Source organism: Zosterops lateralis, assembly GCF_965231275.1.
Source record: "Zosterops lateralis genome assembly, chromosome: 17".
NCBI lineage: Eukaryota > Metazoa > Chordata > Aves > Passeriformes > Zosteropidae > Zosterops > Zosterops lateralis.
The window spans coordinates 2,084,193-2,103,435 of NC_139777.1; the positions used below are offsets into that span (position 1 = coordinate 2,084,193).

Here is a 19,243-nt window from a genome sequence, read left to right on the forward strand (position 1 = left end):
CTGTGACCCACCACAGCGTGCCCAGGGCTGGGGCCAGTCCCCTCCACGTCGCCCCTGTGGGTTCCACCAGCCACGGGAGCCCATCCCTGCTCTGCTGTCAGATCCCTGAAAAACTGGGTTTGATGCAGTGGAGGCAGCAGCAGCAGCAGCGTCTGTCTTGCTCTTGAGATTGAGCTGGTGGAAATCAATAAGATTAAATTTTAATTCGTTTTCTGTCTTGATGCTTGTTCCTTCAAAAGGGCACAGCTATCCGTCTATAAATTCAGCATTGTGCTGTAAAATTGGAATTCAAAGGACTGTTTGGAACTTTTTCCATCCCCTGCCGCTGTTGTGTCTGTGCAGAGCACATTCCCAGCTATCCGTTTACCCTCAAATACCTTCATAAAGCATTAATGCCCTATCCATAAATAAGAGAATAAATAAATGAAGGCTTTTAGCATTGCAAAATATAATCTTGCCATTAACTACTCACAGACACTGAGTGTGACTCAGATCCTACAGGGATTTGATGTCTGTAGAACTCTGATTTTCTATGAACTCCTGATTTACATGAGAAAGGGGAGAATCGGGCCTGCCTCATCAGCACGGAGCTGGTGCAGTAAATAAGACCTTAACAGTAAAAGTGCTTTTGAGCATTTAATCTGCGGGGCTTTTTTTCAAATTCTAGTTTACGTGGTAGTTGGGATGGGGGCGTTTAGTATTTGGCTGATGAAAGGGCCTTGTTTGTTTTGCTTTTGTTTCCAATAACTTTTATTCTGTCTCATCTGGGCTTGGTGATGCAAAATGGGCTTTTAGAAAATCCAGAGGAAAACTGGAAAGGCCAGAATTCAGATATTATTGACATTTCTGCAAGATTTCCAAACAAGATAAAATTTAAACAATTACCTTAGAGTCACTGAGAAGCTTTTAATTTTTTTTTATTGGATTTTAAGGAAACTTTCATTTGTTTTGGCTTTTTAATGGTCCTGGTGTCTGTTTCAGGATCTGGAGTTCCCAATAGGTGTATTGACATAGAAGATTTGTCTGTGATTAACCCAGACCAGATAAGGCCGTGTCCTGCTTTTTCAGGTCTTAGAAGGAGTGATGAGAACTGCAGAGCTCCCAAATCTGCTGGAGGCTGGAAGGCAGACCCTGCAACACAGCCCTGGCTCTTGGGTTGGGTAACTGGAGCTTTCCTGTAACTGCTGCAGGGCTCAAACGTGGATTTCTGGAAGCTTTCTGTGCAATGCCAACACTTTGAGCAGTTTTGCAGTGGTGGAATGTTCAGCCATGGTTTGCAGTGGCAAAACCTTGCTGGCACGTCACTTTAACTTTAGTGTGCCTTTGAAGGGCACTGTAGCCTTGCAGAGAGCAGGGCAGGATGAGATGTGAGTGGAAACCCAGCTGTGTCTGGGGGCTCCCACACTGGCCATGGATGGGGTGTGAGTGAGCCAAGAACTGAAACTGTCTGGCAATGATGAGCCAAAGCCAGAGAGTGGCAAATAACCGAAATGAGTGGTTTTGTCACACTCTGTGCAGGGTGGGTGGGGACTGGTGTGAACACACGGCTCCAACGTCACCAGTTCCCTCTGTTTTCTTACTAATTGTGATGAGTCATTTGTAGCCCCTGCTGCATCACCTGCTGGCCCCAGCCTTGGGGACAGCTCTCTGTCACTGCTGGTGTGGTGGGGAGATGGCTCCAGCTCAACACAGGGAGGTGGGGAAGCCTGCAGGGCAGCTGCATCCCATGGGCACCCCTGGAGAGCTTCAACCCCTGGGCCAGGTGAGAGGGGCTGGGCTCACTCCATTGAGGCTGACCAAGGTTCCCTGGTGCTCAGGGTGTTTGGGTTCAAGGAGAGCCCAGGGGAGGGCACTCATTCTTGGTGTGCTGAGAGCGCTGTGCTGGCCATGCCTGCAGGAGCTGGAGAGGGAGGAATGTTGTTTTCCCTTCCACTGGGGCTCATCCCACCTGCTTTGTGTGGAGGGCAGCAAATTGCTGGGGTGGTTTGGCTCTGGGAGAGAGCATGCTGAGGTTTAAAGGAGAGAAAAAAATAGTACTTGTGGTTGTAGGAGTGAAAATCTTTCCCTATGGAACGGGCATTGCCAGGTTGTGGTTTGGTCCCAGCACATTTTTTGGCTGTACTGTTTGCTTTCTGCTGCATGCCGAGAGAGGTATCTCGCCTCAGGATTTCCATGATTTCTGCTGACTTCAGCCACGCTTCTCCTGAACTTTGTTTTAAACCAAATCCCATTCCAGCCTGCCTCTTTGCCATGCTGCTCCCACAGCCCCGCCTGGCCAGGGAATGCGGTGCCAGGACGGGAACTTTTCCCAGCACCGTCCTGTGCACAGTCTCCTTCCTCTGGAAGGGCTTTGCATATCTGTGTGCAGGACATGCCTGGTCCCAAATAGAAACCCTCCCATTCCCCAGCACTGCTGCCTACGGGATGCTATAAATAACCCCGGGAGCACAGTTCAGCTGCAGCAGCTTTGTGCTGCATTGGAACCGTGGCTGGAGCCGGTCCAAGAAAGTGCCGCCTCCTAATTTCAGATCCGCTTTCTCAAAATAACTCCTGTGTTTCCTTCTCTTCCATTTTTAAACTTCGCTTTAAGAAGAGCCCACGCAAAATCCCAGGCTCTCCCTCCCCTGGTTTTGGTTGCTCCTCTGCCTCGTGGGGTTGGCTCGTCATCCCCACGGGAGCTCACATGGCCGGAAAGTTGCTCTCCTGCCTGCTTTCCCCTCCCAAGCCTATTTTTAAGTTTCTTCAAAGGAGAAGCAAAGGGCTGGAGTTTTGCTTTGGAAGCCAAATGTTCTTCAGGCGAGAATGAAGATTTTTGTAGTCTGCAGGGAGGATTTTGCTGTTGGCGAAGATCTCTTTAGCTCCAGGCCCCTTGGAGGAGCATGAGCTGGGGTAAGAGCACAGTTTGCCTGCCTGTGCCCCTGCCCAGGGGGAGACAGGTCCTGTAGGGGCAAATGCTGCTGCCTGATATATCTGTGGGCTCCCTTCTGAATCCATGGGCCCCACAGCGACCATATTCTTGGGTCAGACACGTTTCTTGAGGCATCAATCCCTCCAAAAATGCACTTGGAGGTCCCTTCATGAACCCCACTGCTCCACTGCTGCAGCAATATTTCAGGATTCTCTACCAGATTGAGAAAAGGGGTCTTTGCCTGCTTGCTGGGGAGCTGCAGAGGGACTGTACAAGTTGTGAGGATCTTCATGTATCTCACCAGAGGTAAAGGCTGGGGTTTGCTTCTTGATACGTTTCCTTCTGTTAAACAACAGGAATGCAGGCACAGGTGGGGTCATTCAGCAGATGTAGGATTAACCCTGTGGTTTTCTTCTGCAGGGTCCATCACTAAACATACTCCTGACAAAATCAGTATTGGAACCACTACTGGTGGTTTTCCCTTTGGAAGGGAAAGGATTTACCAGGAGTGCTGATGGTCTTTAGCTGCTGCAGGAAGGCCTGGGGGAGGCTGCCTTTGTACCTGAGCAGTTTGAGGTTTGCATAAATTCTCCAGTCAAGCTTCTGGCTTGCTGGGTCCCTAGGCAGGAACACACCTCCCTGTGTGTCTGTCTGTCCTTAGAGATGAGCCCTAGAGTGGTGGGAACCTTCTGCTGGGTGTTTTATGTCCTCCCCAGTCCCGCAGTCAGCTCTCACCTCAGTCTGCCAGGCCTTTCAGACAGCTCATTATGGTTCTGCTGTGATCTGATAAAGGCAGCAAGGAGCATCAGCAATTACAGTGGGTGTCAAGTGTTAATTGGGCAGCTTTCAAGATAGAGGCATTTCTTTGTGTACGTACAAAGACATGACGTGCTCGGAATAGCTTCTCCTCCTGATCTTTCGTTCTGGAGACGTGTATATTGCAGTTGGTTAATGCAAGACAAATTATGTCATTCTTCCTGATTCGCCACATGTTCTGCCTGTGGTGGTTTGCCTCTGGCTTGTCTCATTAAGTTGTCTAAACATGGCAAATGCAGCAAGCTGAACACACTCAGCTTTTTTCTCGAAGTTAATCTCATTGTACACACGGGCCTGCAGCATCACCAGTCCCTTGCTGTGCCATCCCTGCTGCCAGGGATGGTGCCCAGGAGAGCAGACCCACGGTGGGACTGTCTGCCTTGAGTGAGGCTACAATCTTCCACCTGTAATTATGCAGAATGCAATTAATTCATTTGCTGCTTTTTGTCCCAGGTATGCATCAAAAAATTTTCGGGAAGCTGATGCCTCCTGCTCACCAGCAACCAATGGCAGGCAGGGGGGCATTGGCCAAATCATCCTCTTGGCTGCTGATGTAGAGAGTTTTTAGCAGTTTTAATGATCCTTCCTCTCCTGAAAATCTTACCCTTTGGTTTTAATTTTCTAAGATTTTATAATGCCACAGTGCTGATGTTCTCCAAGGTCAGCAGATTTTATCGCTCGTGAAGACAAAAATATTAAGCTCTGGCTCAGAGTTCTCTGTTGTGTGATGAATTTTTCCAAGGGGCAGGTCCCTGGACAGGCTTGGCTTGTTCCCATTAACAGAGTCAGGTGGGCAGTGGTGGTGATGGTGATACCTGTGAACTCCAAGTACACTGACAGCAGGGCTGATGCCTGCCCTGTGTGGGATGGTGCCACAGCAGGCTCCCTGCATGGTTACATCTCTCTTAGCATCCTTAAAGTCACTTTTAAATTGCACAAAAAGCTTTGTGTCCTCCTGAGCGTACAGTAAATACAGGAACTGGAAGCCTCTCCTGGTGATGCTGTGGTAAAGCACCTGCTGCAGGCTTTGCAGCTGGGACAGGGCTGATTTTGGCCATGGCCATTTGACTGGGTCCTGAGCCCCACCATGGACAGGGTGACTCCTGCAGCTGCTTGGGGTGACTCTTTCAAAGTGCTCGTGTGCAGATCAGACTCTGTGTGGGTGCACAAGGCTCCAGCAAGGAGTCTGCACACCTACAGCTGCATCAGTGCTTTTGAGGACCAGCCAGCAGTGGGGGGATAGATGGAACTTTTGGAAACCCTTCACAGGGGTGGATATGGCGGCAAGCAGCAGGGCCAGCCTTTGGCAAGACAATCCTTGGGAAACTCAGCCTTAGACAGGGTGAGAGGTGCCTGATGCTGGAGAGCTACTTGAGCCAGACCCTTGGAGCTGAAATCCCTTCCCTGCCCTGGGGGAACTTTCCCCAGGGTTTGCCAAGCCCCTCTGGCTCTGCCAGCAGCCCAGACCCCAGCCCACCCCTTCTCCAGGCCTGGGGCTCAGCTCCCTGTTTTAGCCAGCTGGGGATTTTCTCTCTCCTTTATCCCAAAATAGCTAAAACTACCTATTTTATCTGAACCTCTGAAAATCCATCTCCTCATCCCCATCACTGTCAGGTATTTGGCTTTAGCAGCTCAGCCCATGGTGCCGGCAGCACGCAGTGATCTGGATTTATTGGACTGTCAGTAACCCCCCTGCACAGCCTGGCTTTGCTAGGAAGTGCTGTTTACTGAAAATGTCATATTTTATTTAGACTCCTGCTACAGCCAAGCCATGTCTTTTTTTTTTTCAGGCCTGTTTAATTAGTAACCACTGCACAGCCGTATTCCTGGGTGGTTGTTTTTGGGGTTTTTTTTGCCTTTAATAAGCACTAGGTATCCTGGCCAGGGGCGGGAGGGGATGAGGAAAGGCTCCTCTGTGGCAGGGAGGGGAGGGAAGAGAGAGCACGACGAGGAGCCAAGGGCAGCTCAACTCTAATGATCACATGCTTGTCAAGCGATGAATCCTAGAAAGGGCATCTCTGTGTACGTGCAGTTTGCCCGCCCTCCGCCTCCTCATCCTCCTCCTCCTCATCCTCCTCCTCGCAGGGCAGCCACGCAGAGGTACCAGCCACAGTCCCCCCCACCTGGCACCCAGAGGGGTCAGGGCTCTGGGTCACTTCCTGGGCACAGCTCGGATGTTTTAAAGTCATGATAACACCACTGCCTGAGCTCTTCGCCCACGGGTTTTCCCTCTGCGGGTCCAGAGGCTGAGCTGAACCTTTCCACCCACTCTCAGGCAGGGATGGGATTTGTGACGGCTCTGTGGAGGTTTGAGAAGTGGTTTTAGCAGAGAGCAGAGAACTGTGACTTGTAACTGATGGCACAAATAACTTTTTTTTTCTTCCTCTCCCCTTTTTCTCCCTGCAGAAGAAGGCGGAGGCTGCCCACAGGATCCTGGAAGGGCTGGGTCCCCAAGTGGAGCTGGTGAGTGTTACTTCTGGCTGTGGGGAGGGGAGCCAGGTTTGGAGAAGTTCCTGGGTGGTGAGAGATCACAGCACCCTGTGTGTGTGTGTGTGTGTGTGTGTGTGTGTGTGTGTGTGTCAGAAGGAAGTGTGCTGCTGGCCCAGACCTCTCGCTGGCACTGCACCAACGCAGGAAGCAGAGTGACTGAGATGAGTACTGAAACACAGGCAGACACATACACAGAGCCCTCCTCGGGGAGGTTTAACCCTTTGGTTCCCTCCTCACGCTCTGCAGTGGAGCTGGAGGGTGGAAGGGGCTCTGGCACTGTCTGCCTCCACTTGGGGTGCTGATGGCTTTGCCTGCTGGTGGCAGACACAGCCCCAGCAGTGTGGGGCTGCTGCCAGCTCAGCTCGAGGTGCTGTCTGGAGGGATGGCTGCTTGGACTCTCCTCTGTCCCACCCACTGAAAATTGAGGAGGATGCTGAAGGGTGCTCTGTGAGTACTACCCGACTGCAGCTGCCACAACCTACAGGTATCAGGACTCACACACTTCCTATTTCAGTCTCTCTCATGCACAGGGAAGCTGAGAAAACAACTTAGAACAAATTGTCAATTTTGGGCTGCTCCCTCATCTGGAAAAATCCATCTGTAAATCAAAGGACTGACTGCTGGAGGGGCAGCTGGAAACACCCCCCTGGGGGCTGAGTCCTGGAGAAGGGTGCCTGGAAAAGGAGCATTGGCAGTGATGCTGCTGGAAGGATCAGACCCAGTCTGACAGAGAATGTGCTTTGCAGCAGCCGTGGGATGCAGCGGAGGGAGCCGTCTGTATGAGATGGGAGCAGGCAGCTCACAGGCTTCGACAGCTGTAATTTGCACTTGCCTTGTGGGGGTGGCACTAATTGCTGTCTTCCCCTGTGCTTAAGGGAGAGGTCACACGTGACAAAGCCCACTTCCTTGTTGGGGAGGTGACACTCATCATTATTTCTCTGAGTCACCGGGGTCAAACCCTTTGCTCTTTCTGCTCTGGAGATTGGCAGTGCCCAGGGTCGGTGCTTCCTCATCCGAAAGATGTTGCATTTTCTTTCCTTCCTCCTCCCTTGTTTGGGTTGGGGTTTTTTTTCCCTCTGTTTTTTCCTTTTTTCAGTTTGTTGATGTTTTCTCCTCGGGTGTTGACACTGCATGGTGGGGGCTGTAACAGAGCCCAGTGCAAACCTTTCTCTGTCTCTGTGCCTTACTCATCAGAGGGCAGGGGAAGAGGGGAAACCTCAGTGAGAAAACCCAGCTGGGCTCTGTGTGCATCCTGCAGACTGTCTGGTCCATCTGCCATGGGAGAGGCACTTCCTATGGCCCAGTGCCCCACACTGGGCACAGCAATGCCCAGGACCTGCCAACGGCCCACGAGAGACAAGATGCATAGTCACAGCTTCTTCTGAGCTGGAAAGGAAGCAGCTCCAGGAAGAAGAGCCTGCTCTGCCCAATGCTCATACCTGCTCCACCGTGTCACACACCACACGCTCCAGCCTTGGAGCTGCCACAGCCCACGGGTCTCCCAGAGGGAGGTTGAGCATCCCTGTTCCAATCCCGTCCCTGCAGGGGGAGGTGTGGCTGTCACCAGGAGGGTTGTGTGTTGCTGTTGGCTCTGCTGGGATGTCCTGTCCTGGCTGTTCAGAGGTTGGTGCCTTTGGAGCAGTGCTGGATGCACACTGGTGTGGTGATGGGCAGCGTGTCAGAGCTCGTGGGGTGAGGTGAGAGATTGTGGTGGGAATTGGTCAGGAATGACACCAGTACTGGGTGCTGGTGCTGCTGGCAGGTTGGAGGAGGAGGATTTCGGGGAAGCAGGGATCCAGTTTGAGTCCTGGGAAGCTGGTGCTCCCCTCTGAGTCAGGAGGAGGACAAGGTTGTGACTCAGTTAATCAGGGTTCTGCTCATTTCATCCCTGCCATGTACTGGTACCATTTAAAAAATGTCTGTGTGTTTTCCCCAGGGAGAAATGTTTTTGAGATGCATAATCTGAACCCTGCAGTGTCCAGAAAGCAATTGAGACCTTTCATTCTGTTTTATTTCTAAAGAGCTTTCAGTAAATCCAGGGCTTTTCCAGTAATAGCTTTGCATTGCAATTATGTTTTTCTAAAATGTCATCTTCCATAGAAATGCATTACGTGTTCCTAACCCTGGAGAAACACTGGTTATGTTTAGAACATCACCTTACCTATCTAACTTGTGAGCTTTACTTCTGCTTACTTGCTGGGAAAGGTGGAATTAGGAGTTGTGGATGGCTCTGAGAGAAGATGCTGTTTCTCAGTCCCTGCCCTGCTGAGAATTAAGTTTCTTTAAGTATTTAGTCTGTAAGTTCTCTGTGGATAAATAGAACTTGTCTCCTGGGCTTCCTTCACTGCATGGGCCGAGTTATGGTGCTGAGGCTGTTGTGCAGATAGAAATCTCTTTGAGATGCTGGTGTTACTTGTATCTTGGGTTTAGGTCCCAGAATTCCGTGTTTCTGAGTGTTTGGGCATTTCTTTTACAGTGATGTGTTCCAGTATTTGCACGCTAACACTTAGGTTTGCTAGCTAAGACCCTAAGTGTTCATATCATTTATAGGTTGTAGTGGAGAGGAATCATTAGCTTTTGGTCAGCTGGTTGGCATCAGAGCATCTGTTATGCCCATGTGGACATGAGCATTTTCTAACCCAGGTCCAAACCAAAATGTTAATTCCACTGCTTCTCCCAGGAGGAAGGTCTCTGTGACCTGCAACATTCACGCTTCTTTGCTTTGATATTTATGAGCAAGGAGAGAAGAGAGACACTTATTTCTCAGAATTTCCAGTTCCTGCAGTCCTCTTCTGAAAGACAATCACTGGTCAAGGCCTCCCAGCGGTTGCTCCAGCTTTCCAGGGTGACTGAGGATGTGATGCTCTGGAGCTGCAGCTCCGTGGTGCAGACCTGCCTCTCTTGAGCTACGTGATGAGACGGATGTCTGTGTTCCTCTGAGCTTTCCAAGCGTGAAGTGCACAGCCACCTCTGAGCCTGGAGTCCAACCAACAGATCTGAGAGGATTCGTGATAGAACCACCCCTGGGGAAGGGATACCACTGAGAATGTCTTCTTCACAAGGACCTGCTTGTCCCTCTCATCTGCCCTGGCTCTGCCAGCACAGGGTGGCCAGCACAGCTGTCTCCTGGCAGATTTACCCCTCGCCAGGTAACAGACACCTGGACGCTGCCGTCAGCCCTGCATCCCTCCTGGAACACTGTGGTTCATCTCCCTGTGCCTGTCTGCCTGGGGATTACGTGCCTCTGCCTGCCCCTTCCGCCTGGGGATTACGTGTGCTTTCACAGAGAAGAGGGACACGTCCAAGGGCAGCCACAAAGAGCAGCTGATGACCTGCTGGTGCAGCGGTGTGATGGAGCAGGGAGAGCTACACAGTGTCTGTTCTCTGTGGATTGATGTGGCTGTCCTGTGTGGCAGCAGAGTGGTGAAGCAGAATCTGTGTCTTACAGAGAAGTAGAAACAGGCTGTGTGGAAAAACAAGCTTCTGTGCCAAGCACCTGTGATGGTGACAGGGAGATACCACAGAGGATGTGGGAGTAACACCTTCTTCAAACCAGAGGGGAAAGGGACCTATCTTTGTTTACAGGTCTTGTCGCCTCCAGTGCTGCTCACCTGGTTGAGCAGATGCTTGGCAGATGTTTTGGTCTTTTCCTGTGTTAATTCTGAGATGAAATTGGGTAAACTCAGAGCACAGCCTCAGCCCTGTTGACCACAGGAGGAGGGTGAGCTGCTGTGTGTATCCATGGTCAGGATGCTTCAACCACACATCCCTCTGTCTGTGTTGGTCACAGATGTTAGATGCTCACAGCTGGTTTGGGGAACATTTGTGGATGAACTGCTTGAGTACTTGGTGATGTTTTTGTGGTCAGACCTGAGCTGTGCTCTTTAGGTGATGGTTGCTGGTGATGGTTGAGCTATGGCAAGCTTTTAGTTATCCCAGTCTCAGCAGCTTAAGACAATGAACAGAAGTGTTGAAGGGCTTAATCCTGAGCCCCCTGTCAGGCTGCTGATGTGGACACAACTGGTGGCAGCCCCTGGTGTGTGTGCTGAGCTGTTAATTACAGTGGGTGGGATTGAGCCTGGTCTCTGTAGCATCTCTCCCTTCCAGAGGTGGGACCCTCCAGGCTCCCAAGGGTAAATCCCTGGGAAGGCAGAGGTAGCGGGGCAGTGACCAGGGATGGATCCAACTCTCCTGACTCATCACTGAGGTCCCTGCCATAATCCCCCACTGAGGATGTTGGGCTCAGAGCAGCCCTGGGGAAAACACATTTGTCTGCTGGAGCCCAGTTACCCCTCCTAAGGGACAGATGAGCATCGCTGTACCCAGAGGTGCTGGGGGACTGTGGTGACATCCCTGGGGACCTGGCAATGCCAAAAACTCCTGGGGCAAACACTTGTCCTGCCTTGCAGCCGCCTGTGCCCGTCTCCCCAGGAGGGCTCAGGCAGGCTTTTACCGCGTAGACATAACAACTCTGAGCTCACAGACTGTCTCTCCCCGCTCCCTGAGCCCCGCTTTCCCCTCGCCTCCCCCGTGTCGTATGTTCCGAGGCGCAGTGCGTTGGTTTTTTTTTTTTTTAATCGGTGAATAACAGCCGCGTCCTCGCCGTGTTTTTTATCTGGACGACGTCGCTGTGAGCCGGCTCACTCAGACACTGCCTGCCCTCCCACGGGCTGAGCCGGGATGCACCGGGGCTCTGCTCAGAGCCAGCAGCCTCCAGTACGGCCGGGAGTGGGGCTGGGGGCTCAGGGCTGGCCATCTGCGGCTGCTGAAGGGTTTTTAAGTTTCTAAATGTCACACCGTGCCATTTATGCCTTCTTCGTTTCTCTTATTTGTTTCAGCCGTTATACAACCAGCCTTCAGACACCAGGCAGTACCATGAAAACATTAAAATGTAAGTACGTGGCAATAAAGCTGTTTTAAATGTCAGGTTGGGCAGTGGGCTGGAGCAGGAGGGGTGTCAGCTTGCTCTCCCAGACCCCAGTTTAAGCTGCTGAGGAATTGTGAGCATCCTACTAGAGATGCTCTGGGTGCTTGAAGCACAAACCAGCTCCAGGAGCTGCAGCTTAAGGTGGATGCTGAAGGTGCTGTTTGATTTTCTCGGGGTGGGGTGGATGTGGGTCCTTGATGTTTTCCCAGACAACACTTACCTTTAAGTGCTTTCCTCTGTGTTTCACTCGTACTGAAATATGAAATCAGCTGCCTCTGTGTGTGTGTGTGTGTGTTTGCATGCGAGAAAGATGAGGTAAAATGAAAAGTTGCAATTACAATTAGATTTTCATGAAGGACCTCTTGAATGTCTAATAACAACTGGTTATTTCAAAGATACTTACTGAGACTTAGCAATCATCTAATTTGACTTATCACCTCAATACATGATTTAATCATCAGCATGTGTTTAATAACCACAGTGACTTCCTGAACATAGAAGAACTATAACAGATAATGAGAATAGCGATAATTGTGATTATTGTTGGAAATTTAAATAGTCAAACCAGATCTGAAACTTTTTATCTGCCTTGAATGAACTGATGATTGCTCTGAGCTGCCTGCAGCGTGTCTATTTTGGTAGCAGCTCGGTCAGCTGGTGATAATCATCTTTAATAATCTATTAACAAAAGTTAATAATCTCTTGCTTTTCAGCGCTATGTTAATTGATCCCGGGGGTTTATAAAGGAGGAGTTCCTGTACCTTTGCTCTAGGGGAGCATGGTAGGAGGTGGCAATGTTTAGGGCTCTGTGTCCCCAAGGGCTGCAGGGAGGAGGATTTGGTGATGTGACCCCAGTGCTCGCTGCCAGGCCCTGCTCCATTCCTGCTCCACCCAGAGCTTCCTGTGTCATCCCAGCAATGCACTCCCTGCAAAACATTCAAACTCAGCATCTCCCCCAGCCTCTCTCTCAGGGCTCAGGGGGTCCCTGTCATTTCTGGGGGCTGATGGTTGATAAACCACCTTGTGTGGCCCAAGGACGTGCTCTCTGCATTGCTGGTTGTGTCTCACCCCTGGCTCTGATGGGGAGTGGAAGCCACCAGCTCTCAGGGACCCTCTCTTGCCTTGAAGGGCCCCACAGCCATCCCAAAGCAGGTGGCAGTTTCAAGCTGATCGCTTGCATTGTCCTAGAAAGAACGAGTTAAAAGTAGATTCAGATACTTCACCCACTCTCCATTCCCCTGCCAATATTTGTGGGTTTGTGATCACATTTTCCTGTGATTTAAACGATTTCCTGTCCTGGGTTGCTGCCTGAAAGACGGGTGCAAACAAGAGAGAGCTGACTGCGCAGGTCAGGAGTAAAACTGTTGGTAAGAGGTGAAGCCTCATCAAACCAGCCAGGAGAAGAGATGTTCCCCTCCATCACTGTCTCTGTAGGCATCTGCAGGGTTATCCCCACCCCAGACAGTGACAGTCCCCATGTGGCCGTAGCAGTGGCAGTGACAGACCAAGGAGAGGTTGGAACAGGCAGGCTTGGGGTTAATGTTCGCTGTGATTAATGCTGCAAAAATACGGGAAGGAAACCACACATTTTAATGAAAAGCCTCCGTCTCCTCCTTCCAGAAACCTGGCAATTAGCTGCCTTCAGCTGGTTATTGATGCCAGCCAAGCACAGTTACAGATCTAGGTCAGTGAAAGGCCCCTGAGCACTCTGGGCTCCAGATGTTGGCTGTTTATGGCCATGGGTCTGTCTTGGGGGTCCTTGGGTCTGGTCTGCACTTTGCTACTTGTTGGTGGACACACAGAGAAATTGGTGTGTCTTTTCTCCCATCTCTCCGTCCATGCTGCACATTAAAGGACATTTTGATGATTGGGAGGCAGATAGGAAATTAAGATTTTGGAAATTCTTCCAAGCAAATGATTCAGGGTCCTTTGACCAAGAGCAAAAGATATTAGACTTCTCTGTTTTGACTGAGTTACGCTTGTATGTTCACATGTGATGTACAACTTTTCCACAAGCTGAGTTTGAAGATATTTTTTGTCTTTTCCTTGTTCTTAATATGTTTGTGCCTTTCTGCTCCAGAAGAGCAGCTTCTGCTCCATAGCCTGGAGGTGGCTGTTTCCATAGAAGATGGAGTAAATCCTCAGGGTGCTGGGAGACACCAGCCAGATGCATTAGAGCATCAGGACAGCTGCCAGGACACCACAGGTTATATTTTGCCAAGGTGTAATTGAATGCAGATTCTCCAGAACGGCTTCACCCTATGCAGATTTAGCCATGATGAAAAAACCTTTTGGCAGATTGCTGGGAAATCATCTGGGTTGTGATTCTGTCCACAAATCCTCACGGCATCCTGGCTGTGTTGTGCCAAATGGAAACTGCCCCCATGTAAAGCTGGAGCCTCATGGGTACAAGATGGCCAGGCTGTTACTGTCACAAAATACTTTTATAGCTTTTTTTTGTTGTTGTTTTTAAACGCTTCTTAGTGTGAATTTTTTATTCTCAGTTGAATGTTTGCAAGTGTCAGTGGGAAGGCATTTGAATATCAGAGAGCCAGGATTCCTCGATTTCTCCACAGCTATACTCTCTGCCTTGCAACACTCATTTAATTCTCCCTTCTTGTTTGCTTTGCTTTTCAGCTGGGATGAGTCACATATGCTAATAGAGCTGACTGGGGAGTTACCAGGAGAATTTCTACTCTTTACTAAAATGTTACCGGTCTCTTACATTCTTGGAGTTTTATGGCCTGTCTCCTATTCAGTACAGTTAAAATTAATTTCATGCCCCAGTTCATTCCAGTGTTTGCAGCTTCAAAAGCTTTTAAGTCCTATTTAGCTGCCTGGCTGTGCTCCGTTCCTCGTCTGCGCGGTCCCTTTGGTTCACCTGTGAGTGCAGGCTTCGAGCAAACATGGTTAATTTTGTATGCTACATCTGCTGCGGGATCCGAGGCACCCTTGAGTGGTTTGTTCCGAAGATTTGACCTACCTTTGATGGGACTGTGTCCTTTCTGTTTGAAATATCTGCATTGTCAGAGAGAAGGGGCTCTGCCGCTTCTGCTCATCAAGAAAGATGGTATTTAGTGCCCTCATTTCATAGGGATGGGGTGAGCTTTGAAAGAGGAGGGCAAGATGGCATTTAGTGCCCTCATTTCATAAGGATGGGGGTGAGCTTTCCCCCCACTGTGGCTGGCTTGGCCCTTGCTGTTTTTCAAGGTGAGAATTTTTTGGCTTTGCAGCAGACTGAGAAGTTTCTTTAAGATGCATCACAGCCCTCAGCGCAGCTGGAAACCACTCAAGTGATTCTGCATCAGTTGAGGAGGCTACAAAGACCCTTTTTCTACATTTTGATGAAATACAACAAGTGCAGAATATGCTGGTGCACGAGTGAAGCACCAGTGCCTCTGGTCAAGGTCTTTATTTCAGTGCTTTGCCAGCTGGTTGTACAAGGATGAGAGCTGCCCTTCCCACCCTGCCACTGTAGTGACTCCGCGTATTCCCCAGGCTCCAGCTCCAAAGATATTAACCTTCTTTCCTCTAAGTGTTTGAAAAATGACAAGATGTTGTTCACATGAGCAGGATCAATTACCTGCTGTCTGTCTGAAGAGATATTCTCCAAGGGGGCCTTCGTCTCTACGGCGGGAGATTCCTGCTCGGTCAGCTGTGAAAAACAGCCCGGCAGGACTCTCCTCCCCCCTTTCCCAAAGCAGTCATCTTGCAATCATAATTCTGTGAGACTTGTATTTGAAAAGCAGAGTGTGAGCTTCCCTGAGCCTTGAAAAAGAAGACAAAAAGCAAAGTGAATGGCTCAGGGTAAGTGCATGCAAGATGCTGTTCGCAGCGTTTGCTTCAAGCCTTTCCATCAAGAACTTCTTGTTTTATGCTGAAATTCAGGAATGTTGGGGTGAAACCAGGCTGTGTGTCCCCTCAAGATGCTTAGAGAGGAGTTGGAGAACCTCTCTGAATGTACAGATGGAGAGCTTGGTGTGATTTGGGTTTTCTCACGTGCCCAGATCCAGCAGCAGCAGAGCTGAGTGCACTGTTAATATTTGCACATCTGGGTTGCTGTCTGCAGCTGAGAGCTTCTTGGGGAGAGGGCAGGAAATCTGCCTCTGCAGAATCAAAGTCTCAAGTCAGGATTTTCAGAGAGGTTTCAGGGTTTCTGAATCTCTTTTTGTTTTCCAAGTGCCCCTCCAAAAGAGCAGAACAGCTGTCTTCTGAAAATCTCAAACTGTGGCTTTCCAAATCACTTGTCACTTTGGGAAATTTAAGTCATCTTTTCATTACTTGCTGTTTAGGGGATTTAGTAGCACTGGATTGCCTCTAAATTCATAGTTGAAGCCTGACATGTAACACAAATGTTCTTTCAAACCCTGTCATTACTAATGCATTCTCTTTCAGGTCTTTTTATTAGTGCTTGTAGACATTTTCCTCATTAGAAATTCACCTAGCAGCTCCCTGCTCATCCCATTCAAGGTTTCTCATCTCTTTTATTCTCTATTGGCATGCATCAAGGCAGCAGATTACTTAGTGATGAATTACTAAATGATGGAGACACACATTGCTACCTTCTGCTTCTTCCTCTTGCCAGTAAAAAGCCAAGACTGGTTTGGGGGGGGGCTGTTTTGCAACACTTGAGCTTGTGTTGTCAGCTTGGGCTTCAGGGCAAGGCAGAGGTGTTTCTGGGCACCAACAGCCTGCCTGACTGCACATCCAGAGTTACAAACCTCTGCCAGTTCACCCTCAGAGGTACTGCTGGTACTGGGGGTTTAGTCAATCCCAATGCTTAAGGGCTCTGGGGTAAATAACTAAAGATGTGCTTTGCTTTTCTTCCCCAGAAAGTGTTTCTAAATATTGCAAGGAACTGCTCTGAACAGCTGGCTTTCCAGAAGCGTGCCCTGCCTTGGGGTTAGTGGGTTACAGTGTGTTAGCAGCTGGAGCTGTGTGCTCCAGCCATTTCAGAGCAAGCCAGGGAATGAGTGCAGTGACCTGTGAACAGGGTGAGCTGCTCCCTGCCCTCACTGCAGGGAGTCCTGTGGCTGCAGGGAATCAGCGACTGCCCTGAGCTGCAGACTGGGATCCTGGCACCAGCCATGCACAGGAGCAGGGACAGCAGGGGGGAGGACAGAGCTGTTTTGGTCTTCATTGCCTCTGGGCTGGTTTCACCTCGGAGCGTTCTTGCTGTGCTGCCCAGGTCTCCTGCTTTGCAGATCTCTCTTCTCCCTGTGCTTTGTTTGGCCGGAGCTTCCAGGAGCTTCCTCAGTTTCCTCCCCTTGCCTGCGTGATCCATCTTGCTGTACAATGGCTTTGCCAGCTGCTCACTGCCTCCTTCCCATGGCTCTCTGCAGTTTGGTCCCTACTTTGTTTGCTCTGGCTGATGAAAGACGTTCCTGTGTAATTAAATACCCCTGATTAGTTTTTGCTCAAATAGCAAACTTCCTTTCATCTCCGTCTTGCACCGGTTGAAGGTCTCCACAGGCTTGGCCAGGTGTGCTGCCGTGCATCAGCTCTTTGTGTCCTTTGGGAGCCTTATCCCAGGTTTTTGGCAGGGTGCACACGTGGGTACACAGCAGCAGGGACACGCATGCGTGCGCCCACATCCTTTTAACGTCGCAGCCTCCGGGAGGATCCGCGGCCAAGCCGTTCCTGTGGACCTGGGCCAAGTAACTCAAAAGTCACAGTTACAGGTTTCTCTCCTTGACTGGCTCCATTGTGAAAGGCACAAAACAAAAGCAACCTTTGGGCCAAGGCAGTGAAGGTGGAAGCAGCTGCTCCCACAGGGTTTGGTTTGCTTTGCTGGGAGTGGGAGATGGGTTTTGCTGGGCAGTTTGGAGAGTGGCTCTGAGAACTGTGCTCCTGTGTGGGGCTCACCAGTCAGGGCAGGGGGGAGAGGATGAGTTCTGCAACACTCAAGTCAGGAATGGAGGTGGGCTCCATGCACTAGATGAATTGTTGACCCCAAGGATGGAGATGTGCCATCTGGCAGCCTCCAAACACCAGCTCACCAGAAGCTGGGGGGGCTCTGTGTCCATCCCAGCCTGCCCAGTCCTTAGGGACACTGCTGAGGATAAGGCAGGGAGCTCACATATCCTCCCCACCCGGTGTGTGCTTCATGCCAGCCCAGCAATACTTTAAACTGCCCACAAGAGTCACTGTTGCTTTATCTAAGGAGCTCCCCATCCCTCTTGCCTGGGAGCCGCCAGCTTTCTTCAGCCCTGTACGGTTCAGATCTCCATCCCTGACTCTTTCCTTGTGCCCCAAAAAACCACAGGACTCGGGCAGGGGAGGAGGAGAAGGAAGGAAGGCTGGCACCTTGCACAAGCAGCCTTTGCCATGTGCCACTCCACAGTGGTTATTTCTGTGGCAGGCTCCCAGCAGACAGCACTCACCTTCCCCTGTGCACAGCGGTTGTTCTGGGCTCTATGATTTGCCCAGGGAGCAGCAGCGTGTGCTTGGGAGACACGTGGCCCGAATTAACCTCGCTGCAAAAAACGGTTTCTAAGTAACAGCGGTACATGTAGCAAGATAAACTGTGAAGCCTATTTATATTTACCGAGATTGTATTAACCTTTGAAAGGTTGACCTTATGCAAAAGCAAAACAAAACAAAAAAAGATAAAGTGGCAAAAACATTCAGGGCATGAGGGGGTTTGTTGTTGTTTTAATCCTTTCACTCTTTGATTACTTCAGCCTTGGTGGTGGTAAACATGCACTGGCTTTCAAGGCATTCCTGATTTTTGCAGCTGCAGAGCCATTAAGCCTTTGCCTGTATTTGCAGTTTCAAGGTCAGCCATGATGCACAACTCAAGGCAACCCATCAGCTGCGTAAGAGCTGCTGATTTCCTTCATTTGCTCTCCTGTTTTCTAAGAACTTGTGCAGCAGATCCAGCAGCAGCAGCAGCCTGTCAAAGCCCCACGTTGCTCCTGGATGTCACCCAGGCTGACACAGGGAGGGCAGGGATTTATTTAGCTGGGCTGACCCCAAGGGACAGTCCATGACCCCTTGCTGGGGACCATCCCACACATGCTGGTCATTAGCATTACCCCAAAGGTTTCCTTGTGTTAGAGCTTCCACTGGAATTAGGAATAAACAAACAACAGAGATGAGTTTGTTGGGCACAGTGACCCTTGCAAAGAGCTGAAGCCTCAGAAGGAAATGTGTCTGACAGGGTCCTGCAGGAGGGTTTGCTGCCCACTGAGGCACCACACAGTGCTGGAGCCACTGAGGAAAGCTCACTGTGTGTGATGTGAATGGATGCAGGAGCATGTGAGGAGCTGGGGCTGGCAAACAAGTGCTGGAGGGACCTGTGGTTCCCAGGGCAGTGCTTGCTGTGGGATCACTGTCATTCCTGTGAGTGCCCATGCATGGTTCAGTGCTGTAGCAAGAAGAGAGTTTAAAAAGGGAAAAAAGTTGATGGTTTCTGCAATGTTCTCCATTCCGAAACTTAGCCAGGACTGTCCCTAGTCCTCTCTAAGTGAGCTGGGCCCTCTGCCCCTTCCCAAACAATCCCGTTAACTGCTAATTATGCTGAGGGATTTACAAGGGGAGGAGGGTGGTTTTTCCCTTCCTGCAGCCACACAGGAGGGGAATGAGGAAGCAGCAAGGGTGTCTCTTCATTCAGCTAAATCCCACAGAACATGCCTACATGAGACTGCTAAGCTCCTGATCAGTAATTACACACTGCAGCTCTGCCTTTAATCGGGATAAAAGACTTAAGGAAACTCCTTTGCCCCTGGTCTCTACCTTTTACCTAGAGATTTTATTGCTGTGAATATTAGCAACAGGAACAACCACAGGAGCTCAGCTCTGGGGCTCATGCAGGCTCTGGAAGCTTCTGCAGCCTTTTCAGCTCTGTTCTGCTCCCGTGCTGCTTCTCTTTGAGCAGTTATTTCATGCTGCCTTTAGAAAGTAGAAAGAAGAAGAAAGCGAGGGGGTGTCTGGGCAGACGCCGGGGTGGTTGGGGTTGTGGTGGCTGGTTTCCCCCTCGAGGTCCTAATTCTGCAAGTGGCTGAACTCTTCCTGGCTGGTTGTTTGCAGCTTTGTCGGGCACGGCTCCAAGGAAGCAAGAGGTCAGGAGATAAGTGCTGCAAGTCCTGCTGTGATCCTGC

At 50.2% G+C, this 19,243-nt stretch overlaps 1 protein-coding gene across 1 annotated transcript in view; it reads left to right on the top strand.

Moving 5' to 3' along the window:
* The window catches only part of NCOR2 (nuclear receptor corepressor 2), a gene marked incomplete at its 5' end in the record, with an annotated part of 157,478 nt that overhangs the window by 51,860 nt on the left and 86,375 nt on the right, over positions 1 to 19,243 (top strand). The window contains 2 exons of the mRNA XM_083874116.1: positions 6,131 to 6,187; positions 11,053 to 11,105. Coding sequence (XP_083730242.1) covers positions 6,131 to 6,187; positions 11,053 to 11,105 — 110 coding nt within the window. The remainder of the gene's footprint in view (positions 1 to 6,130; positions 6,188 to 11,052; positions 11,106 to 19,243) is intronic.